The sequence below is a fragment of the Lichenostomus cassidix genome, chromosome 4A (assembly GCF_008360975.1).
Source record: "Lichenostomus cassidix isolate B80296 chromosome 4A, HeHo_3.0, whole genome shotgun sequence".
NCBI lineage: Eukaryota > Metazoa > Chordata > Aves > Passeriformes > Meliphagidae > Lichenostomus > Lichenostomus cassidix.
In genome coordinates, this window is record NC_139485.1 from 7969040 (window position 1) to 7994622 (window position 25583).

Consider the following 25583-nt stretch of genomic DNA (forward strand, 5'->3'; position numbering starts at 1 on the left):
AGTAAACTTTAGTAAATTTTAGAGGGAAATGTCAATCTGAAATAGTTACTTTGGGCAGCTTGGCATTTACTGCTTGAGAGTGCTCTTGGCAAGGCACTTGCCATAGGGCTATTCCTGACACATTTTCTCCCTGACAGAGAGCTCACAGCCAGCCTGTTCCACAGTGCCCCACAACCACAACTCACACCTACAACACAAGTAGTAAAGATAAGGAAGCCACAGATTATTTCTTGCACTTTTAATATCATAAGAACAATCTATGAAAACTTCTAATAATAAAAAAAAAGGTAGGGTAACAGGTAGGTGGTTTTTGGTTGGTTGGTTTTTTTTTTTAGTTTTTTTAAATTAATCTTACAAGAGGTTTTAAACAATTTCAAAAACTTACAAAATATATTCAAGTGTGGAAAGTTATTTTACTGGTAAAACAGCATTTCTTTATAATGTGCTTTTCTCCAGACAGGGTAAGGAAGCACAGGCATATCAGAACAAACCATTCATACCATCAGAACAAATCCCTTTTCTACAGCACAGGCATTTAAAATCAATTTAACTGTAGTATGGCAAAAGAACAACATAAAAGAGCAACATAAGAGCAGTGACTGCTATAGACAATACAGGGAACATATACAGAAGAGATCTCTCAAGTCTTCGGTTGCTACAATTTCATACATGGAAGTGCTTAGCTCTTCAGCTGGCTTTGTTTCACTGACTGGTTGTACATGAGTAACTTGGTCTCAAACAAAAAAATGGAAGCATTAACTCCAGTTTAGTGTTTGGAGCACGAACATACCCATTTTATAGATGTCCACTGTAAATTTTGGGTATTGCAGTAGTCAGCAGTGGTCACACTAAATCAGCTGGATGGTTTTGCACCAAACAAAATGGAAGCATATTTCGCTCTCTTCTGCTAATTTTAGCACAGATTATTAACAAGCAGCATAGAGCAAGTAAGAAAGATTTTTTGTTTGTGCCACTAGTTACTCTGTTGTACAACCACCAATTGACTCTAATAGCTACATTCTCAGTATAATAAATGAAATATTTTGCAAACCAGCATTTTCAGTTATAAAGAGCAAGAGCTAATCCTGGTAGTACTGAATCACCCCAAGTGGTCCTCATCAAAGATGATGGAAATAGGCTGGAGTAACTGGCACTTCTCCCTAGCCTGAAGCAGTTGTGTTCCAATAAATTTCCCTATATTCCCCTAGGTATGCATACCAAGTCCCATTCCAGCTACAGATCTTACTACATAAGAGTTTTAACTGGGTTTGTCCAGCTAGGCCAGTTAGTTATCTTCCTCAGTCATGTTCCAGGTAGTGGGGGGTGGGGGAGGGGGTTGTTTGGTCAGTTTTTTCAAAATTAATTGCAAAAGTCAGATTTAAAAGCAGCTTGCATTTGAACAGCACAAAAATAATTGAGAATAACATTTGATTGAAACATTGCCTCACATATTTTGAATCTCCCAGTCTGCCTAGAAAAAGCTTAAAAATTATTATACAAATTCAAACCTGGATAAAAATATCCAATAATTATTTATTCACAGCACAAGCTTATCAGGTACTGATATAAGTGTGTGTTCTGGTGACAGCCTTCAAAGTCCAACAAGCCAATGCTACAGCTGCACCCACTGCTGCATTTGAAAAGGCAAAACCTGTTTTGTGTATGCAAAGCAGATCTGTAACACCACTTAGACAATCAACAGCAAGTTAAACAGCCAGTAGAATACACCACGCCAGTGTCACAGCTCAACATTGCTGTACCAGTTACAGGCATGCTTAGGTTATGGGTTTTTTTCTATCTTGTAGAGGAAATACAAATATATGAACATCACATATTCTCTTAAGAACAAACAGTAATTAAATAGGATGATCCTTTCTTCACTACATATAGAAATAACAATGTATTTACAATATTTACAGTTTTCAAAAATTCTGTTCTTGCACTGTTCTGCAGGAATTCAAACTCTTCAGCCTGAAAAATAGGTACACAATAGTTCTGACCATAAATAGCCTCTGAACAGACAGGTTATTAATTCTGACTTACTGGTGTAAAGACTAGAGGGGCTGAAAAGGGAATAAAGCCATTCATTTCAGCTAAACATACCATTGCTTGTGGGATTATATCGCAAACCACAGATGCTTTAAGATGTTTCACACAAGTGAGATATTGCTCATTTTCACAGTTTTCTCCATTGAAGTCACTGAACAAGTGAGCTGCAGCTGTAACTGCTTTCAGACTGCTGTTGTCATTGAAACATGGGATATGATTAGATTTACAAGCTCCCCTCCTGTATTTTCAGTTACAAACAAGTGTATGCTCAGGGATACAGCTGCATTTTGGGTTTGGTTTTTTTTTTTGTTTTGTTTTTTTGTTTGTTTCACTCAGCTTAAAATAGAAATGCACCAGTTTGAAACAAAGCTGCTGATATTCAAATTTACTCTTAAGTTCCAAAGTTAAGATGGACACTCTTAACTTACAGTCTTGAAAAGTGTTTCAAAGCAGCTGGAAGCTTTAAACTACAAATTTAAAGCAAGTCACACAAAACCCCCAGAATCAATAATTAAAGGCAATGTTTAAAAAGAACACGAAAAATACAGTAAAAATCTGCATGAGAGGAAGATAGTGTTAGTGGTGCAGAGCTGCTGTTGTCAATTGAAAATAATGCAAGCACCTGTTCTGAGTAACAGTACTGACGAGAAAAATTGAAGGCTTCACAGTAATACACACTTTCAGTGCCACTTTTTAACTACAATGTTTCCTGAAAAGACAGAAAGGATTCAAAATTTGCAGACTTAATATGGGAAAAATAGTCCAAACCTCATAGCAACAGAACGAATAGTTAAAGCCAACAGAAATCATGTATCCGACCTACTTCTAGGTCACAGTAAGACTTCAAAAGAAAAATGATCAGTTTGAAGTCCTTCACATGCACGTGAAGAATTATTGGCACAGGAGCTCCGAATCATTCAACATGCCCTACATATGAATCCATGGAATAAACAACCAAAGTCTGGGAAGCTCAGACCAAAAGGAAACCCAAAGATTTATAGTGCTTTGGCATTAGAGAAGGTAACATTACCTTTCCAATGGATTGAGAGATTACACACTTAGGAGCCGTATTTGCTCCTTTCACTAACAGTAGAAACCATTGCAAACCTTCCCAGCCTCTTACAGCCAGGAGTAGGTACCTTTCAGAATTCCATCTTCATGATATAAGCACCTTCTTCAAAAGAGAGAAGATGCTACTGTAAAAACAGATCTTTTCAAGTTGAAAAAAATTATGTTTGGTCAGAATTGTATATGAATAGGATTTTGAGTTCAAACAGCACAGTTTGAGCACTCAGCAGTGGCAGCATAGCTGCATGTAAGGCATTTTAGGAATGATTCGAATACAGCTCACTGCCTTCAGCACTTTACTAAATTCAACTAACACGAGCAACCTCTCACATTTTATTACTAAAGCCGTGGTCACTGGAATCAACCCCAAAACATCTGTAGACCTTCCATAACGACAGATGCAACACAAAGAGCGCGTATGTCCCCTGCGTGGAAACAGCTGCCTGCACAGTGGACTTGGTGCCAAATGAGAGAGGTCACTCTCTGTGCCAGGCCCTGCTAACTGGCCCAGTCCTGGAAGCGGAAGCAGTCCCCGGCGATCTTCCACACGGTGTTGGTGGGGGTGGCCTGTGCCGTCAGCAGGAAATTCTGATTGAAGTAGCGCTGCTTATCCCCGTCAAATTTGACAGTCCCACTTGTCACCACGAGGACTGTTGTCTGGCCTTGAGTAGCTTGTTCTTCACAAGGAGGTATGAAATGATGAAGAAAACAACTCAAACAAAGACTAGCAGGTAAAGAGGCAGGAAATGTACACAGAAGCTTGGTTCAACTCTGGTTACACTGCGCCAGGCTAACAGCTGGGTACAGGCAGGAAGTGCAGCTCTGGTGCAGCGTTTCTACACAGACAGCAGTGGGTTCACCAACACGGCTTGGCAATGGCTTTGCCATTTTCATCTCCTGCTCTTCATTTTAGAGCACTGACAAACACCTCCATTTGTGCTTAGAATAAGCTCTCATTACTTGAGATATACACACATATATATATTTAGCAACTTGCATAAACCTTTTCCTCCCGTTATTAGAAATTATATCTTTTTCACAGCAGAGCAAAGCAAGTGTATATGACCACAGGCTTTTCCCTTACTTATGTTCCCAAAATGTCCATTAGAAGCGATTTATTAACTTCTCACTTATGCAAGCCTTTCTTTAGCAATTGTTAATCAGAAATCTAAAGAACTTAACACCTATTCTAGATGTAAAGAAATCAAAGTACACACAGGTTAATAACGATTTGTTCCACATTATACTGCAGGTCAGTACAAGAGGCCACCATAGGGGTCTCCCAAGCACAACATACCCTGATAAGCCAGACTTTTTCCATACATGAAAATAGATCACTTCTGAATATGATCTAAACAAAAAAAGTCCTTGAAATATTTTCCCAGACATGAAAAAACGTGTATAGTCGCTGCATCGCTTGATTTGTGCTTTATTTATGCACAGCTTGACACTTCAACCCTCCGTATTTTCTCTAAGCTCATTCCAAAGGAATTGTTAAGCACTATTGGAATTGCAGCTCACTTTCAAAAGTTATAAAAAAGAAGAAAAATAACTAAGTAAATTATAATACCACCTTACCGTGAACAGGCTGGCAGTCCAACACATTAACCTGGAATTCACTTGATGGCAACATTTCAAAAAACTTATTTAGTTCTTCTTGCCCAGACACTGCATTTCCATTCCAAACTAATGTTGCTTTGTCCAAATACAGTCTGGTTAAAGCCTGAGTGATTATGAAAATTCACATTTAGGAAAAATATGTAAACATACAATGGACAACATACAAAACTTATGCTGTGAATTATTGATTTCTTCTCTTACTTTGACAGATAAAATGCCTTGCTGAAACAGTAGCTCCTTTTAACAACTAGTGCTCCTGACCAAGAATTAAAACTAACAAACACATTCTCCTTTATGAGTTGCACAGTGACTCATGTCTCAAATACTGATGAGATCTCTTTAACAAAGGTAATGACAGAACTGAACTGGTTGCTAACAGAAGGACAGTGCTACCTTTTTTTTCTTTCTGTTGTTTGGGGGTTTGTTTGTTTGTTGGGCTTTTTTTTTTTTTTTGATGGGGAGGGTGTGCACACAACACAGTTTATAGGTCAACAAAAAAAAAAAAAAAGCAAACAAGACCAGGAACAGGTGAAACTTGAAAAGGGCAGCAGCAGACCAGAACTTTCCAAATGTTTCATAAGCTGTCACAGCTTTAAGTGTTGACACTCATGCGAAGTTACTGTGAAGTAACATGCGACTGCTGGTACTTTCACATAAACTTCAAGTTATTAGATTGCAAATACAGTCAGTACATTTAAAATTCCAAAGACCAGTCTCCAAGGCTCTCTTTTGGTGAAAGTATTTGTTACATGGTCCCACATCAGTGTGGTCCATGGAGACCTGCAGAGCCAGACACAGCTGTATCACTTCAACCTCAGGCACTCCTGAGGAACCCTAGAACCAAAAGTGATAACCACTAATGAAAGAAGTTTGGAAAAAAAGAAGCTAAATCCTGACCTCAGGGAAAAATAAAACAAGTTCTGTTTCCCTGAACTGACCAAATCCTGTACCTGTAAGACACAGCTGCACACAATATGAATTAGGGTCACGAGAGGTCTAAGGCACTTTCTGACCATCCCCTTTTATAGCAAGGCTGCACAGGAGCATAAAATCCTCTGCAGGGCAGCCTGAGGAACAGCTGCCCTGTTCTACCATGGCCAATTCAGCACATGGTAACCAATGTTCAGGGGCTTTCTCTGTAATGACAGCTAGAAAAGCAAACACAAAGTGCCAAGACAGTTCTAACTATAGCCAAAACAGCTACATACCCTTCTTCTTTTGTCCATTGTCTCATAGTAAATATTGACAAACTCATCTGCAGCTCTACAAGCTTGATCCACATAGGTTTTGAAATCCTGGAGGGAAGAAATCATATCAAATTATTTATGCAACAGTCATTAACTCAATTTCAATTTCTCCTACAAGTCACTTGGACTAGTCTTTTCCATCCTCACCAAAAGATGGTATCAAATAATGTTGAAATTTATTCTAAGCTCTTTTTCTACTTGCAGAAGTACCAGCTATTAGGCAGGTGACAGTTTTAACATTGATTTTGAATGCTGATGTATTTATTGTATTTAAATTGCAAATATTTACATTGGAAAATGGGCTACAGCTGGCTGCAGGTAGTGTGGACACTCAAGTATTCAGGGAAAACAGTTGTTGCTGTGATGGCTGTTCTGAAATAAAGTTAAGGAACAAGACTTATTCATGTACTTTTGAGAATTAGCATGAACCCCGTCACACTGCCATCTTAGTCTCATTTTTAACACACCTTATATATACAAATATAAAATATAATGAGAGAGAACACCAACATCTGGATGTATTCCTTCCAGTATTGATCAGTGCCAAATCAACACGTCAAAACTAAACACTTCTTCTCACAGCTCATCATTTTCATCATCTCTCTACTTTTATTCATCCCCAGACAACAGCCTTTGTTGTCCCATCACTACACTGTGATCTCACTGGCTTATTTGCTCAGTTTGTTCAGCTGTTTGGCCCTTGATCTCTTACAGACCCTGAACTGGGACATCCTGGAAAGCAGTTTCTGAATTTCCTGTCCATACATCCATGAACTTCCATTTGGTTCACTTATGATCATCAGCTTAAACGCTATTATTCATCACTGTTATATTTCAGTACCACACTCTCAATATTTGCAACTCAATCAGTGCTGAACAATTTCACTGCTTGTATTTTCTTGGCAGCTTTTACTGAATATACTCCAGAAGCACCAGGAACTCCTCCAGGATAACCACAAGAAGTATTTACAATCAGAGAAAGCTCCATTCTGAAAAGTAACCACGGCCTATCAAATAATCCCTGTTTATCCAACAAAGCCAAACATTACTGAGCACTACTTTTTCTCTCCCCCTGCAAGGACACAAACCTGCTCTTCATCTTCCAACCTTCCCCACCAATTTCTGAACTCACAGGCTAATGCCAAACAAATGTGACAAAGTCTTAAAGACTCTGTATCCCAGCAAGTGCCCAGAGAAACTGCAAGGTACTGGAGACTGGAGTGTCAGACGTGCCCCTGGAACAGTGACTGCAGCTGTGCCAGCGAGAGCAGGGGGCTGTCTGTGAGCCCTCAGCCAGCTCACACTGCACACCAGCCCTTGGCAGCCAGCACCAGACATTCCCTTCTAGCTCCAAACAGATGGAATGGGCCTGAGCAAGGGCACCGGAGAAATACCAGAGTCTGCAATGAGTTGTTGGGGTATCTGCAACACAAGTCTAATAGGAAATAAGCTCTGTTGGTTTTGACAAGATTTTACAGCCATAATCAGCAATCAGTTTTAAACTCTGTGAACAATTTAGGTTAGAATAAAACTGCTGGAGGCCATCTGATCCTAACCCCTCTTCAAAGCAGAGCTGACTCCAAAGGCTGATCCACTCTCCAGGCTGTATCTGACAGCTCTGTGTCCTGTCTTCTGCCACGTTTGGACATCTCCGAGGATGGAAACAGTCACAGTTCCCTCGGGTTTCAACGTCCAACTCCCTCACTCAGAAACTCTCCTTCCCACCACTTAACAAGAAAATTATTAATATAATTGAAAATACCAACCAACCCCAAAATAAACTTCTCCAAGACCCTGGCGGCAAATCCAACCACTTTTCCAACCTACCCGGCCGCTGCTGACGGCCTCACCAAGGCCTCCTCCGCCCTCAGCCCCTGTGAGAGGCCGCTGAGGCCGCAGCACATGGACCCCCGCCCTGCCCCGGGACCCTCGGGAGTGACCGCTGCCCGCCCCCTGCGCTGAGGCGCTGCCGCCCTGCCCGCCGCGTCCCTCGGGGAGCCGGGACACTCCCGGCGGCCTCCCCGCGCTCCCCGCCCGCCCTCTCCCGCGCAGCAGCCTCCCGAGGCGGCTAGCCGCGCTGCCCCCGCCGCACGCCGCGGTTCCCGGCGGCTCCCGGCGGCTCCCGGCGGCTCCCGGCGCGGCCCGCACTCACCACAGACGCGGCCATGGGGCGGCGAGGCGGGAGGGCGCCGGAAGTGCACCCGCCCGCCGCTTCCGGCCGCGCGTCCCGCGCCAAAAGCAATCCGCCGCGCTGCGGTGCCCCGGGGAGAGTTCCGCCTGCAAACCCGTCCGGCCGGCGGTGCGGCTTTGATTGCAGAATCGATAAAGCCAACCTTTCAAATCACTGCTGCTGGAAATCTCTCCAAAAAGCTGACACTAGGAAAAATGAATTGAAATTGTAATCACAATTAAATAGAGAATAGGATTATGTATTTCCCTATTTGTGTGGAGTATTTCTTAGAAGTGACAGCTTTAGAACTTCCGTCAAACTTACTCAAAATATCTTAACTCAAGTATCTTTACTAAAGATGTGTCAAGATTTCACAAATGCATTCAGCCATCTGGGTTACGCTATATTATCATTTGTTTTCATCTGTTGATTAAAATCAGTTAAAACTGATAACAAAGCATTGATTATTTTCAGAATCACTGCCTAGATTTTTATTATCAATTATTTGACACTGGGCAAGTAATGACCACCGAATGAAAATGAAATTCAATCTCCAGTAAGATGAAGAGTTCACATTTTCCCACAGAACCCTCATATAGCAATCATACACATTTGCATCGGGACCTATGCAAGAATGAAGACAGGCTGCATCTTGCCCAGGCTGCTTTTCAAATGAACCTTGTTCTGTGTCACAGCAAACTCTGACATTTGTGTAATGACCTCGGTTACAGACTAAAATTAGGTTTATGGGCTCTGATTTTCCTTGATAAAATGAATAGTCCTTAGTTTTGCAAACAGACTTGCTGGACTTGGATTAATGAGTTTGTAACTTTCAAGGGGTTATAATTTATTCTCCTCTAAGATTATGCAATTAACAGTGACAGATTTTCAGTAGAACATCCTCTATTAAAAGAACCCAACCAACTACAATACTTTGTAATTTATTGATTCAGAATATATGTAACATCACTGGAATCATGACACTCTTGAACCTTGCAGCCTCAGAATCCCACTGCAGTGTTGTACACAACACCAAAGGGCAAGTCCAGGGTGCAGCAGAAGGCAAATATTCCAAATTTCTGCAGCCATTCTACTGAACAGAGACCAAAGCACTGATCCATGGCCTGTGTCAGTGATTAATTCAAGCTGGTGGGTTGACTGTTCCTGTGAGGCTCCTCAGCCTTCACGGGCTGCATGGTGCTCCTGGACAGGCAGCATCCCTGCTCCCAAAGCCCAACCGACTGACAAAGCTTTAGCAGGTCTGATGATGTTTACCAGAAGAATCCCCTCGAGGACAGTGATTCACACAACACTTCAGCTCTCAAGCTGCTACAGCAGCATCTGCAAAGGCTCTCTTGGGGCCGTACAGGCTGTTCTCTAAGATCAAGCAGCTTTGGGATTGTGGGTGGTTCTTGTGAAAGGCAGGACTCTCAGCTGTTGATAAAATTACCAGAGAGTGCAGCAATGTTCCCAGATCTACAGAAGTTTGATGAACTGTGTATTAAAACAAGGGAAGCAACTGACTCTGGCCAAATCCAGACTCTGATTAATGGGATGCTTGTGAAACTGGATCATGACTCAGTGTTTGAGGGTTTTGCCTGAGCAAGGGCGGAATGAGAACTCAAATATTTGATCTCTTAATTTGAATGAGAACTGGGAACAAGTCTCAGGTGTTTGACTTATAGGCTGGATAAAAAATTAATGCTAAAGCTGGATTTGGGATTTGCTAAACTACAGTGGACTTGAGAAAGCCTATTTTGGCCAGTTCCCAACATAAAAGGTGGACCTGGGCAGAACCCGTGCTTCTTATAGTCCCACGGGGACTCTCAACTGTGACCACTCCACCTCAAATTTCTGCCATACCAGAACTGGAGGAATGCAATGACTCTTATCCTGATAAATACTGCTCTTGTTTTTTTAAAGAAAAACAGGACTTGCTATATATTGAAGTGGTAATTGTATCCAATGGGATATGAGATCAAGTACAAATAACTGTCCCATTTTACTCCATTCAATGCAGTCCCAGGTGGGGATAAATTTTCAGAACAAGTCAGTTCAAAGTGTCACCACATTTACTCGTTAAAGAAATTTTAAAATCCTCTTCATTTCATTAGGTAACAAAGCATTATTTGACCTCTTGTGAAAATCTGGCCATATGTAAAATATATGACCAGGTAAACATATTTGTGGTTTTTTTCCCTCCAATGTCTTTTCCCTTTCAAAAAAGAGACATCGTTTCAGAATTTAGTTTAAAACAATTAATTAAATTTTCCTTTTTTATGAATAGTTATGGATCAGCTACTGATGGAACACTAACTACTGTACATTACTGATTTAATAGAACTTCTGTGCAGAGTTCACTCAGATGAGAAAGGCCTGCAGGGCTGGAATTGTGGTTTCTGTGCTCTCTGAAATTGTTAGCTCAGGTCAGCTTGTAGCATATTCTGAGCTCAATTTACGTTTGGCTCAGGCCTGAATGCTGGGCACTGGGAGGTGGCCCACAACAATTAACTGGTTACTGGGATGACTTAACATCAGTAAAATGCTAAGTAATATTTCTTCAGGCCAAATGTACCTGTGACCTTTTAAGGAATCATTTTCCAGTGAAGAACAATTTACTTCCAGATGAAAGTAAAGAGTTTTGTCACTTGCTTTTCTTTACAAATGAAAGAGCTAGGAGAATCCTATATGATTATTGAGTACATGCTTGCAGATGTTTTATTTTTATTCCTGAATACTCCAAACTCTTTAGCATTGTCTGAGCATCTGACCTGTGGTTCTGTGCTCAGCTGATCTGGCACAGCAGCTCTGCAGCAGGGAAAGCAGCATACCTTTCTTTTGGACTGTCCCTGCTCTCTGTGTTGTTACAATGGTACCCAATGTTCCCTAAAATATCGGTAATCCAATAGTCAACTGTTAAAAAAAAGTCAAAATCCCACAAACTCTAGTGGAAGCCAGATCTGGCCTTTGGTTTGTTTGCTTTGTCTAAATAGGGAATACACAAAGCTTTTTCAAAATGTACCTTTAGCCACCCCCTCAGTTCCAGAGCCCCAGCGCTCAAGCTCCAGTTTTAGGAAATGGCTAAATGTCAAACAATTCCATCAGCTCTTTAAAGGCAAATATTTGACAGAGACTGCATCTGAAGTAATTACCCAAGCACCCTTCAATTAACCTACTTGGCTAAAAGGTGATGCACAAATCAATATTTTGTAACAGAAGCATGTGTTTCAGATGAAAATAATCAATAGGCATCAGAGTTATTTCAAATTACAGACAAATACAGACGAAGTTACAATTCAAGCAGCTTAGATACCAAATGTATTGCAACTTAAAAGAGCTCTTTTAGGCAGGATATTTCCCAGTTACAATTATCATTGCTTTTATTGAACTATTTTGTCTCTTTTCTAAAGTAAAAATAATTACTGTCATTTTGGGAGAACTAACAAAACAGGTGCAAGTTCCCCTGTTGGTCCTTGGCCAGCTGATAACTGAAACTGTGCATTATGTTTCTCCTGAGTACAGCAATTGAAATAGACCTGAATATTTGGAATTTTTCTGTTTGCTTTTCACAAGCACTTTTCTCCCCCTATTCCTTCTAAGCTTGTACATGTGTAATGAGATGGAACAACAGGAGACCCAGCTGGGAGCCCAAAGGACTAATTTTAGCATCAGAGAGTTTGCTCTTTTGTACCTACAAGGAGAAAAGTTTCTTATTCACAAGCCTTTAAGCAGGAAGGGCTGTCAGGGAATGAAGAGGAGCTATACAAAATGAGCTGATTCTCATCTCTGTTTTCCTTTATACTATAAACATACCTCAAATCAAATATATGGAAGTAAGACACAGCACTTCCAGTGAATTGTCTCGGTTCCACAGAATCATTGGCACATTTCTGTGCCTGCAATAACACGTTGCTCTCTTCAGCATAAATAATTCACTTTCTATGATTTGTGGGCAGAAGAGAAACATTTTCCAAATAGACAATCCCCAAATGTTGCATACGTGTTTCTTTGCATGTGAATTCTTTACATTGGTAGGCTGTGAAGGTAACCCCCACTCTGCACTTCCTTTGGAGCTGTCAGTGTAGATCTGGGACAGCCACGGAGATTCCAGAACTCACACATGTCCCCAGGTTGCCTACAGTGACAAAACAGTGAGTCTGCCATCTTTGCTAGTGAGCACTTGCATGGAGGGCACCATCTACTCTCTCCTTTTTCCCAAATATTCTCAGTCCTCAGCTAGACCAAAAGCAAAATATAAGATCTGGTTGTGAATGCCCCCACTTCTCCAATAATTTTAAGGAATATCCATTAAAACAGCGATGTTTGGTTCCAAAGATGAAAAGAAAGGCTGAAGAGCAAGACAAAAGTTTCCTTTTTACCTTCAGTCTTTTACAGATTCCATTTATTTATGAAAACCCCAAGCTAGGTCAGTGTCTAATCTCATCTGCAACACCCTAATCTATTTTTCTGTGACAAATTATAGCCTTTGGAATGGATTGTTTATAATGGAAAGCATAGGAATCTTCCTGCAACATTTGTAGTGCATTTACCAAATACTCAGTGGGATGAACTCCCATTCCCACTGCAGTTATTAATAACCAACTCTGCATTGCTGCAGAGTAAATACTGATTCACTAAAGAACACTAAATCTGATTATTAACTCCCATAATTGCACTAGTCTCCCAATGAGGAATATATTTTAAAAAACACACTAGTAAATGTCAGGGAAACACAAGCTTTGAGTGATTTACAAGGAGGACTTTTATGATTTTATCACGAAACAGACAAGAAAGGTAAATAGGAAAACAGAAAAAAAGCAAGCCCTATGGCATTTTTAAAACTGTTTTTCTGCATTCCATCAGAGTTTATATCAAAGTGAGAAAAGGGATTATCATCTTTAAAAATACTATTTCTCCATGTTGCTTTTCTCTAGTGAGGAAGTTTTAGGATATGAAGATTCTTTTCAGAAAGAACACCAAACCAATGGAATCAGAAACATGAGAGATTTCCTGTGCAAAAAATTGTTTCTTAAGGATTGAGAGCAGAACATCCAAGAAATTGATTTAAATGCCATCAAGAGAGCCAGGAACAAACCAACATGCTAAAGCTCTGTTGATTTATTCCAGAGCGATGCACCTGGACCCAGCAGCTGTCATACCTATTCCATCTGGAGCAACAGCTGTTTGCTCAATAGTTGTCATATTGTCTGACACAAACAATTGCTTGTTAAATTTGTCATCAGGGATTCTCTTTGCGGTTTGAATACTGGAAAATGTCACATTTTGTTTCTGTCCTTAGGTTTGGAGCATTTTTTCCTACACAGTGTGCAGGGTTGCCCTGCAGCTCTGTGGAACTCTAGTAAGAATTACAGGGCCTGTAGCATCTCCAGAAAGTCAAGTTCACTGTGAACTAAGGATTCCTAAGTAAGGGGAGGTGGACAGTAATGTTTAGTAGATCAAATTATGTGGCAGAGACAATGGAAGGTTCTGGTCAAATGGCCAGGCTAAGAACATGAGACAACAGATACATTTTATTTAAACTATCGGGAGAAGGGAGAGGGAAATTCCAGCTCACGGAAATTGTGGAAGATGTTACAACAGTCAGGGCCGGGGGTTGACCTTAGAGAGTCATAGCTGTGGGGAAAGAACAAACATGTTTATTAGAGATGTTATTAGGGAATGTTTTGCATGAAGCAGTGAAATATGAATACTCGATGAATGAAGCAGCATGTTATTACAGGGTTGGGCAACTGGGAGCACTGTGGTGAAGAAGATATTCAACAGGAAATTAAGCAACATTATGTGATAGGAAAGTGCTTAGAAATGGAGAGGTGGACCTGAAAAACATCTGAGCACAGGCAAGCTTTGAAGCTGAGGGTTGATGAAATCACCACACATATATGTGCAAGAAGAAAATGTGGGAATTGAAGACAGTCCTACAACACCTCTGAAGAACTGAGAGAACAGAACTGTACCCATCCAAATAGATGCTTTATGAACTGTAGAAGATAAGCACCAGGAGTGAAGGTAATAAAAACAGTAGATCAAATTGGATCCTGAAAAAATTGGTTTGAAAGTATATTCCAGTGGGTAATAATAGAGTCTGTGAAGCACATAATGGATGGGAAATCTAGTTAGCATAGAAAGAACTTCCCAGACAATTATCCACCTTATTTCATCTTTATAAGTACTGTTTGTGGCACAGGAGAAACTGGCATGAATGATAATACTCAGCATCTTAACTTAATTATTTGCAACATACAACTAATCAAGAGATAGGAGAACTCACTTGACAAAACCTTTCCACTGACAGCTTGCGCTATTAGAAATGTGTGTTTTAGGAAACTCTACACAAGCAGGTCCTTGAGAACGACCTGCTTTCCTCTCAGCTCTGTGCATCCTGGGCTTGCTGATGCCTCATGAGATTTGTTTCCTTTTTTGGACTAAACTGAAGAATAATGAATACCATGAATACCATATAGACAAATTTTTAAGTGATCCTTTTTGAATGAACAGTGTGGACTTATCATAATAAGTAATCCAAAATGTTACTCCTCAAAAATTGGGGACAATTAAACATCACTAAGCTCAAGGACTTTTAAAGAGGAATCCGTGGTGAAAAGGAGCACAAAGATAAACAGCAGATAACCTATGTCTCCATCATTCAAGTAAAGAAGTTTTTCACTGAATTTACTGATGCTGATCTTTAAAATCATTGAATATTAAAAATGCAGAGAAATTGAAAGACAGACACATTTTCTGCAAGGAGAGGCTGAGAGAGTTGGGGTTGTTCAGCCTGGAGAAAAAAAAAAAGGTTATTCTGCCTTCTAGCAAAAGGGGCTTGTAAGAAAGATGGGGTCAGGCTTTTTGCAAGTCCTGTTGTGACAGGACAAGGGGAAATGGTTTTAAACTAAAAGAGGGTAGGTTTAGATTAGAACTTTGGAACCGTGAGGGTGTTGAGGCCCTGGCACAGGCTGTCCGGAGAAGCTGTGACAGCCCCATCCCTGAAGTGTTCAAGGGCAGGCTGGGCGGGGCTTGGAATAACGCGGTGAAGTGCGAGGTGTCCGTGCTCCCCAGGGGCTTGGCACGAGGTGTCTCTGGGTCGAGGTGTCCCTGGGTCCCTGGCACGAGGTGTCCCTATTCCCTCCCGCAGCACTCCGCCTGTCCCCAGCGCCATTCCCCTGCTCACCTACAGGTGGCGCGCGCGCAGCACCGGCGGCAGGTGCGCTGCTGACGTCACGGGCCGGGCAGGCTCGCTGCCGCTGGTGACGTCACGGCGGAGCGCAGTGACCGGGCAGGGAGCGGGCAGACCGCGCTGGCACCGCGTGTGGGGCAAAGTCTGAAGGACAGCGTCTGCCGCAATCTGTTTGCATTGCACCAGTGCGGGGACTTTGCTTTCCAGGAGTGAGGAATGAAAAACAGGCAGGTGTGTTTGTCCGTGTTCCTACCGCACACACACAGCCGTGGATGCCAATGTGGCTACCAGCTCTGGGCATTCGTGTTCGATGTGCTGATCACGCCAGAACACTGATGGAACAAGACCCTGCATACCACGTGTCCAAATTGCTTGTCCCAGAACTACCAAAAGGTAGCGCACCTTTATCCACCTTAGATGGGGACCTGAAACCATTCATGCTTTCAAAGCTTTTAAAACTTTTCACATTGGCCTTGGGACACTGGTAAGAGTTTAAAAGCTTTACTGTAACAGAACTTTATCCAAAGTTGTTCTTGCAAACTCCTTTTACCACTGGCAACCACCAGCTGAGCCAAGTGCTCAGGCTCCACAACACCAACTGCATCCCTCTGCAAAATTAGTAATTAACAGTAATACAAATAATTTCATTCCAAGCATAGCACTCTATAAATAGGAGAGCAAAAGAACCAGCAACCTCGTGGAGTCCAAGTCAGGTGCTTGTTGCAGTCCAGTAGATCTTTGATGAAATGATGTTGAGGACCTGTGAACAATCAAACAAATTCCTCTGGAAGGAGAAAGAGGTGATGCTTGTGTCTTTAGTAAAAATTCCTGCTTGTTACTCAAATCATTCTTGAGGAATGAATAATATTTATGTGTTTAAGATCTGACAACACTGTAGAATGTTTTTCCTTTGTGTAATTCAGCAGATTACAGAAAATGTTAGATATTTTCAAGGACATTATGAGGGAATATTCTGGAATATCAAAATTTTTTCTTGAGCTACCTGAAAGGCCACACAGACCTATGGCTTTTTAGTATATTAGGTCTGAGTATAACATACTAGGCATGAAAACAAAAGAAAATTAGTATTACTGAAGTTTGAAAATCTCTTCAAATACAGACAGTACCTTTGAGTGTCTCACAAATACCACTAAAGCAAAATTAAAGGAAAATATTGGAAAAGTGAATTATTTTTATATTCCCAGATGTTTGGAATAAGATTATGTGGTACTTAAGTACAGGACCAGAATAAACACTTCCAAGTTCTTTTTCAATTTCAAGCAGAAAGACAAGAAGTTGAAATGGTAGTGATGGAACACAACTTAGTACATTCAACATGCCAAAAATGAGTAAATGATGATAATACGAAGTGGGCTCTGGAGTATGCAATAGCCTGGTAATTAATAGAGAAAGGGACTTTTGGCATTGTTTGCTCTAGATGCCCGAGACGATGAAGATTGCTGAGAACCAAGGAAATTTTATCATTGATCTGTGGAGGCGTCTGTGCACATTGACTACAAACTTCGATTTCTGCTCTCACAGAGGGCTCTGCAAAGAGCACATCCCTTCCCAGCAGCTTCACTGAGGTTACAGGGCCAGTCCTTTGCCAGGAGGAATCACAGAGCCATTGTGCACCCAGAGCAGCACTCACTGGTGCCCTGGTGTATTCAGCAATATTCTATATCCAACCAAGACTCCAAGTATTGGTGTCAGTTGATATCTGGCTGGTCTCATTTGAGAAAGGAGACAGAAATGTGCACGAGGGACATGCTCCAATTTTTATTTTTAGGCAGATCTTCACAACCTTGAACAACTATCATGAAAAAGAAGCCAGTGCTGTAAACAAACTCTGAACTAGAAATTCTAACACAATTAAAATTCAGACAGTAAGGTCAGGAGACTGCAAAGGGTCTGTGAAGCAAAATGCATGGGGCTTCCTCAATTCCATTTCTGTGCTGTCAGAGTGTGTCCACTCTATGCATCCACCTGCCTGTAGTTACCGCCTGCCTTCTCCTGTGAAAAAGTTCAGTGTCACTTGCTTTACAAGTCTGTCTGACTTTCAAGACTGTACATATCCAGGCCAGAAATATTAAAACAGGCATGAGAATCGTATCTTCACTTACATCCCAGTGAAGACTTGAACTATAATGAAAACATGTTGGTTTACATGAAGGAAGGTTTAGAGGGATAAGATTCTAGAAAGAGAAATGTTCTGTCAATTTTTTCAAGTTACTTTAAACATTTTGTTAAACAACTTGTTATGATTCTTTGCAGCAATGAGATGCTTGCATGAAATGGTAATAAACTTTAAAAAGTGCGACATGGACTAGATTAGTTTACAGATAAATTTCTGTGAATTTTACAGCAACAGTCAGTTGTACACTTAGTGTACCAGTGTGGATGGATTAGTAGTACAATTTAAAACACATTAAATTATTAAGGATTTTAGGCTTAGAGTAGGTGCATGTAATGTCTACTCATTTGAGAATGGATGTTTATAGACAAATGATAATTTATTAACATTAACAAAATTTTGTCTTCCTGCATAATGTTTTAGGGTGCAGACATAGCACTCAAGCTCTGAACAGGCACTACATGGGCAATAAGTTCTGTTTATTAACTCCAAATAAACTTTCACACTAATCCTCAGCAGACGTGAAGAAATCAGCAACAATGGTTTCACCACAGTAGTTCAATTACTCTGAAAACCATAGATTTTACTGAGGGAAAGTTACTGGGAGGAATACAGAATATTGTCATACTGTGGGGCGGAACGCTCAGAGGGAGGATATCCCACTCAAAGTGAAATGGTGAGGTAATAGTAACATTATTTTATAAACTGCATACACATCAATGACAGCTTAAAGCTTAGTGTACTGGAATGTCTTGAAATAACAGAAAAATAATTCATCTGACCAGACAGCAGGCACAGAACGCTGTTAATGACAATGCCAGCAGTAAAACCAAGAGGAATTTTGCAGGCTTATATTGACCTGGGTTGCAGACCAACATTCCTCCTGTGTGTGTGAAAGTTATTTATTTTTTGCCTCCACAGAAAGGTTAGTATAAGAAAATGTAACAAAATCTCAGATGAATCTACCATATGCTATTGTCTACTAACAATGAAGGCTCATGAAAAATGGGCTGACATTATGCTGCACATTTTCTGAGAAAATACATTGGAAGTTCCTAAACATACAAAACAAACACAATACAAATCAAAATAGTAGCAGTGTCCTGAGCACTCTGTTATTGTGCAGGCAAAGCATCAGTCTTTGTACTTCCTGAGAGCAACACCCAGAAAATTGGTGTGACCAGGGAAAACAGAGGTGTGGTCAGAACCATGTCTAGTATGAAATGATGATGTTGACGATCACATGGTTTGTTATTTTGCCCTTTAATACACTTGTCTGTGTGGTAAGTGAAGGCACATTCGTCAGCAGAATCTGGAGAAGTTCTGCTAAAAACACTAACTACCTTTTAGCAGTTCCTGACAACTATTGCTGCTTGGGGTTGTGAAAGGTCCCAGCAAGGGTCACATCTAGTACAATCTTTCAGATTTGCTAAATTCTGTGTTCACGTTACCCCAAGTGTTGTTAGATGAACAAATTAAATCCATATGTAAAATGAAACAACTGGAATACGACTAAAATGTTATGGTTGTGGGTTCAATCCCCGCACGGGCTATTTACTTAGGACTTTATGATCCTCGTGGGTCCCTTCCAACTCAAAAGATTCTGTGGTTCTGTTATCTAAGAAAAGCTGATTTGGTTCTATCTATCTTGCAAAATGTTGTCATGAGCAATAGTTGAAAGGTAAAGGGAATCCTGAAAGAGGAATTATATCAAAAAGTGAAATGAGTTAGGGATTCTTGCTTTCGTCTCCATGAATTCAATCAGGACTTACTGACACTGGAGAAATAATTATGTGCTTAGTGAAGAATAGTGGTAGCCAGCACAGCTATAAAAAGTAATTTTTATTTTCTGCACTGCTCTATATGAAAGTACTTTATTTACAGTGGAGAGTTGCTCGTAACTAGTACAGGGCTGTGTTTTAGTTTTAGTGTGAGATTAATGAACTCATACTGAATTCTGTGTTTTTTATTGTTCCTATTCTCACTGTTTTGGAAAAATAATCATTGAAACAAAGTATAGACCTGGAAATATAGACTTCCATTAATTTATAGTCTAGAAAAGAAAGAGGAAGTAAAAAGAAGAAAACAGACAAATAAAGGCTGAAATGTTGTAAGTGTTAAACCCAACATATACTAATATATGTTCTTAACCTTCTTAATTTGGTTAAACAGATTCTACAGTAATTTTGATTTGCTGTGTAAATGTGTTTCTAGCAGCAAAACAATTCCAAAGAATGGTGCTCAACATTCTTAAGACTGGTTGTTATATCAAGGCTCTGGAGATACTCTTAAGAATAACAACACTGTAAAACCGTAATTACTGACATTCTCAGATAAATGTGCTCAAAATTTTTCTGTCTCATGTTTTTATAGATCTGATGTATCTGAGCAAATCCAACTAAACATTCCACTGACTAAATGTCTAGGTATCATCTAGATAAAAAGAATGTAAATCAAATCAGAAGCTCACCACAAGAAGACCAAATATAAAAACAAAGGCTGTATGTTTTTTTTCTTATTGCTAACTTATCCATTTGTAGTGAGGAAGGCAGTCAGTGAGTGGGCACAGCAGAAATGAACAGCGTTCCCTGTCTGAGCTGGCTGAGCTCAGTTCCCATGGATGAGCCCACAGATGAAGGCAGACAACACAGACTCAAACACAGACTCTTCCTCTCCTGCCAAAGGGGACTGGAAGTGATCTGAAGTGCAAAAAGAGACAGAAACCACTGACTTCAGTGGAATGTGAGGCATGCTTTCTCCTTTGTTTTCCAGCATGTTTGACTATTGAAAGAAAACATTGTCTCTAGCTCTGAATCTTTCCAACTATAACATCGGTCAAAGCTAAAAGGTGCTGAGCACTTTCTGAGATGGTGCAGAGCCCCATGAATTCCCAGTAAGGCAGGAAATGCTAAAGGAGCAGCCTTCCAGCACTGAAGCACATTTGCAGCTTTCAAACCATAGTGTTTCTGTGTAATAAAACTGCCCTGCTGGTACTAAATCTAATCAGTACCACGTGCCCCATCTCCCATGTAAGCATGTTTTGGAGAATACTTTCTACAATAGCTCATCTGTGGATTCAACCACAAATGAAATGTCTTGCTTACGTTGCACTCCCTTTCCTGCCTGCCTGCACAGAGTAAAATGAACTGTTTCTTCAGTTATCAGGCAGTTTGTGTTTCTCTCTTCTTCGGTCCCAACATATTCAGCATCCCTCCAGGGTTGTTGTATTTCTAAATTCACTATATGCACATAGATGCATACACGAGCAAATATAAAGGTATCATTTCCTGTAGCCATTCAAATTTGAAACAAATATGGAATTCTTCTGACTAAAATGAAGCATTCTATCACTGAAAAGCTTTTTGTTCTAATTATACATATCTGATATCAACAGAGTCTTATGACTTGCAAAGTATTTTAGATAACAAAAATTTATTTCCACTCAGACCTTGAATCTTGTAAAAAAATATGAAAATCAAAATGGCTAAAATTTTAAAAAGTCTAGCTGTTTTCTTGCTTATACACTCCCACTGTCCACTAAGCCATTTGGCCATTCACCAGCATCTCTGAGGAAGCTTTCTATCCACAGTTAGAAATTATTACCATTCCCCAGGAAAAATGTTTTGGAAAAAAAGATTTTTATCCTTCTTCTGGGTTAAAAGCTGGCAGGTTCTCCTTTTATTTATTATCTCACTTTTTATTTATTGGATTCCTGGGAACAATGGACTTTTCTGTCCCTTCCACACTGGCCTCTCCATATACTTTCCTGCACTAAAATTCTCTGTGTTCCTTATGCTGTATACAGCAAGGTTCCCTAATTCTTGATTTCCTGACAGATGAAAGACTGGATCATTCTTGTGGATTTGTGATAATATTATCACTGGACTGCCAGCCTGGCTCTCAATGCCTTGCATTGCTAAAATGAATCAGCTTTTGATACAAAGTGGTTTCATTTTCTTAATTGAACTTTGAACAGGCTTCTGGTGTGCTTGTCCAGTATATTTTGAGAAAAGTGACATACTAGTTTGGGTTTCATTCCTAGAGGGCTCACTAGTCTTTTGAGGTTACTCTACTGTTGTTTACTCACTGTCACTCCTGACTGGTAGAGGAGGATCCTTGGACTTGACACAGAAAATCATGGACTATTCTGTGATTGACCAAAAGTGCATTTTTTAAGTCAATCATATAGCATATGTGAATTAATGAAAACCAAATGGAATACATTTGTAATTTCCTCAATATTTTGCTCTCCTTAAAAGCTCTCTGAGAAACCAAACATATTTCATTAGCAATAATCACTTAATAATAACCCACTCATGAGTTACTGTCCCATTTTAAAGTTGAGGAAATAAAAGCAAAGAGATCAAATTACTTCTTTTGACTCATAACAGAAACAGCAATGTTGGTATTCCAGCAACATCCAGAAGCTGCATCTGAGATTTATGCTCTAAGGACTGCACAAATGAACAGTTTCCAGTCCCACAGAACTGAAATCCTAAATGAAGATAAATAAGAAGTTATGGTGGGAGTGGAAGGACAAGAGGGGAAAGTGACTTTCCTATAGTCACACAGACAGAAATCCAGTTCTCTGATGCCATACTGAGATAAACAGTATAAATGTCAAACCTGCTTCCTAGATAAAGTCCAGACATGTCATTCCATGCCAGAGGAGCTAAACTACCCTTTTCTCTCTCCCATCAACCTTTTCTCATTCTTCTTCCATTTTTATATGCTCTTAATCTCAAATGTTATTCCAAAGGTTTTCTGCTACCTAGTTATCTTCTTGGATGGAAAACAAAGCTTTAGCTTTCTCAGAGGAGAGAGCTACATTCTCCTGTAAAACAGATCCATAATCAGCCAGAACATGACCCTCCCTTTAGCTCTCAAAGCTGCAAATACTTTATAACATATGTTCCATCAATGCTTTGGCAGAACTATTCCGGTAATGATTGCAGGAAAGCAATAAATTGGGAAACACCTATTATAAAACTTCTTATGTAAAAGTCCAGAATATATATGAAATGTTTGCATTTTCCCTATTTCTTTTATTTCAGTTAACAGCATACACAATCTGCATAGGTTCCTCTCTAATAAAACCATCAAGTCAACCACGCTTTATAAAAAACAAAAGTTAATGGTAAATTTAACTCCAACAAGAAATTGTCAGGATTATTAATTTGTTTTTGGGATTCTTTTACAGTTTAATTAACTTCTGGATTTATGTGAAAGATTAAATTACCTATATAACAAGTTTTGGAGCTATTATTTGATATACCAAATTATCAAGAGTCAACATCCTGGTGAAAATCATATTGCCGAAATCATGAATTATTGTGGGGTAACCTCTCGTTCAATGACACCTGGAGTGGCTGAATCACACTCACAGGGGAGTGAGAACTCTCTGCTCTATTCCTTCTTCTCATCTCCCAACTGGACAGGAAGTGTAGAGAAGCAGACAATGGGCCTATCCTTGCTTCTACTCACGACTGGAGCATTAGTGTGTGAGCTGTGTGAGCCCAAGTGAAATGTTAAATAAATGTTTTTTTTTCAAAATTGAAGTCTTTGAAAGAGAACAAAAGACTGTTGTCTCTTCCATAGGTTACCTGGGCTGCTCCTAAGAATGGTTTAGAAAGAAGTCTCCTGTTAGCTGTAAAAATTATACCTTGGTAGGTTTTACCTAAGGTTTATATTGACTGTTTAATACCTCAATATTTTAATGTCTCTTTATAAAGATTAAAAATAAGAGGGTTTTTTATTGTGATAGTGAAAATTAAGTATCGCTGCTCCTTCACCTAGAAAAAAATGGGGTTTTTTCCATAAGAAAAGTGGTTTTATATGAAGGCTAAATCTTGTTAAATTGAGTCTAAAGCAATTAACCTATTTCTTACTGTCAGATTCAATTGTAATTTGACCTAAATGAAGACTAAAACCTGTGCTATACCAAATAACATTTCTGTATTGAGCCTGAAAAAACATCACAGCCAAAACAGGCTGCACACATAGGAATGAAACAAACTCAAATGAGGGGCTGCTTTTGGATCAGCATTGTGGAGGCTAAGTATTTTTTTCAGTCAAGAGTAAATCATATAATCAGAAATTCAGTGTGTAATTTGTATTGTGTTTTGGTTTTTAAAAAAGATTATTTTGAGAAGTCCGTTAACAAGACTGTTCAGCATTTAAGCTAAATAATCAGGGGACACATGCACACACATATATATGTATGTATGCATATGACACAATGTTACACTTATAAACAATGCAAAGATCTCCTCTATACTGTATCTATGATTATTTGAGCTTGGGAGACTGCCCAGTTGTGTTCCCTTTCCATTCTAGAGTCCTGCCCTGAATTACAGACAACCACAAGTGGGAGGCAGTCTGAATATGTACCGAGGAAAAGTTAAAAATACTTTGTAACAGCTTGTTAGAGCAGAGGAAATCACTTGACTGGATGAAGATCTGTGGGATTTGTCATTCCCATAGAGCTTATTTTGACTCCACTGGAGATTGCATGGGATGATTGAATACTTTGGTTTCTACCTCTTTTGCCTGAAAAATGACTAGCAACCCGGATTATCACATTTTGACAGATAGAAAACAACTGGTGTATATTCCATGAGAACTAAGGCTTTCTTTTTGTCTTGATGGATGTTCAGCAATGCAGTTCCACCTCTGCCCCTTTGTGTTATAACAGGAGCAGGATAGAGGAGCAATATTTTGAGAATTGACTTAGCTCTTGTATTGCTGACCTACAGCCTAACTGCACAAAGACCTGCACAAAGAGCACCCATGACCCCATAAATCCTGCAAGATGCAAAAGGCCATGGCTATGTCACCTGATTAATTTCTCTGTTAGTGGAAAACCGTCTTTGCTACAGTAACATGTCGTACTTTAAAGGTCACAGTGAACAGGGCTCTGATAAATCAGGCTTGACAGATACACAGTGGGTCCATGATAACAAAACAAGCTTTAAAATAAGTAAACAAAAAAGTAGGTAGAACAGCCAGAATTCCATTTTAGCCTGTTTAGAACAGAAAAATCCTAAGTAGCAAAGCAGCACATTTTCTGCTGTCTGGGGCATTTTTCAGGTGCCCATCACAGTATTAATTCCAGGAGAGGGGGAAATCTCATAAAGTTCTCTGTCCCATATACTTACTACTAGATATATGTAGACAATCTGCTCATTTCTTCTGAGAAAAACATTTAAATTACTAAAAAGAAATTATGCTTCAAAGTTCCTGCCCATAATGGTAACTTCAGTTGTCACCTATAAGGCTGAAAGTAGAAGAACTAAATCAAATACATTCAAATAAAATTTTAAGTACCAGATCTTCTAGAATAACAAAGCAATGTTAGATAGATTATCAAGTTTGAGAGAGTCTAGCAAGAATATGTTTCTGGATTTCACAGAGAGTAAACAAACATTTTACTCTCAAGATATACTAAACTGAACGCAGCGTTTTTGATTATTTCTTTCTGTGTGTTTTAAACTTACACAGACTCACCATTTCTATAATCCAGCTATCTGCAAACTCAGTGTGCTTGTTTATCTCAGTGGTCAGAAAGGCACTGCATCCACAAGGCCTTGCTTCAAGAAACTTTCAAGTTTCTTGGCTAAGTTCAAATGTAAGAATCTAATTTTTAAAAAATACAGAGCGTATATTGAGAGTCCTGCACTTGTGGAGCCTTAACACCATTAGTTAAAACTAATTTAGCAGGAAGATACAGCTATTCAGCATTAACCAGGATCTCTGCATCTAAACAAAAATGTTTGTTTATCAAAATCCTAACTACCAACGATTGAAATACTACAATGTTTTGGTTTTGTCTGAATGTATATTTTGTTCTTTATCTCAAGATTTAGTCTGAATTAACTTACTGTATCTCAAATTATCACGGAGTATAGACCTAAGGAAAAAATGTCAGACTCCCCTTTACCCCAGACTTCTTTGAGCAACTCCAACAATCTCAACCATGCTAAATCCAACTAATTAAATTTGGATTGTGTTTGTTTTCCATTATCACAGCAATCACAGCGGGATAGATTAGTTTGCTAGAGAGAACATGAGGCACTGGATATGTCTATTATGTAAAATAAG

At 39.7% G+C, this 25583-nt stretch overlaps 1 protein-coding gene across 4 annotated transcripts in view; it reads right to left on the reverse strand.

Annotated features, from left to right (window-relative positions):
* Positions 1-223: 223 nt before the first annotated feature.
* The window catches only part of NXT2 (nuclear transport factor 2 like export factor 2), a 54807-nt gene continuing 29447 nt past the window's right edge, over positions 224-25583 (reverse strand). Inside the window, exons 3-6 of one of the 4 annotated variants that reach the window (XM_085060399.1) lie at positions 8137-8360; positions 5946-6032; positions 4696-4840; positions 224-3794 (exon numbers count right to left, since the gene is read on the reverse strand). In XM_085060399.1, the coding sequence (XP_084916525.1) occupies positions 3616-3794; positions 4696-4840; positions 5946-6032; positions 8137-8151 (426 nt within the window). In that variant the 5' untranslated portion in view covers positions 8152-8360 and the 3' untranslated portion in view covers positions 224-3615. Of the gene's footprint in view, positions 3795-4695; positions 4841-5945; positions 6066-6273; positions 6439-7754; positions 7916-8136; positions 8361-25583 lie in introns of those variants that run through there. The other 3 variants (XM_085060401.1, XM_085060400.1, XM_085060398.1) reach the window with 3 other exon arrangements.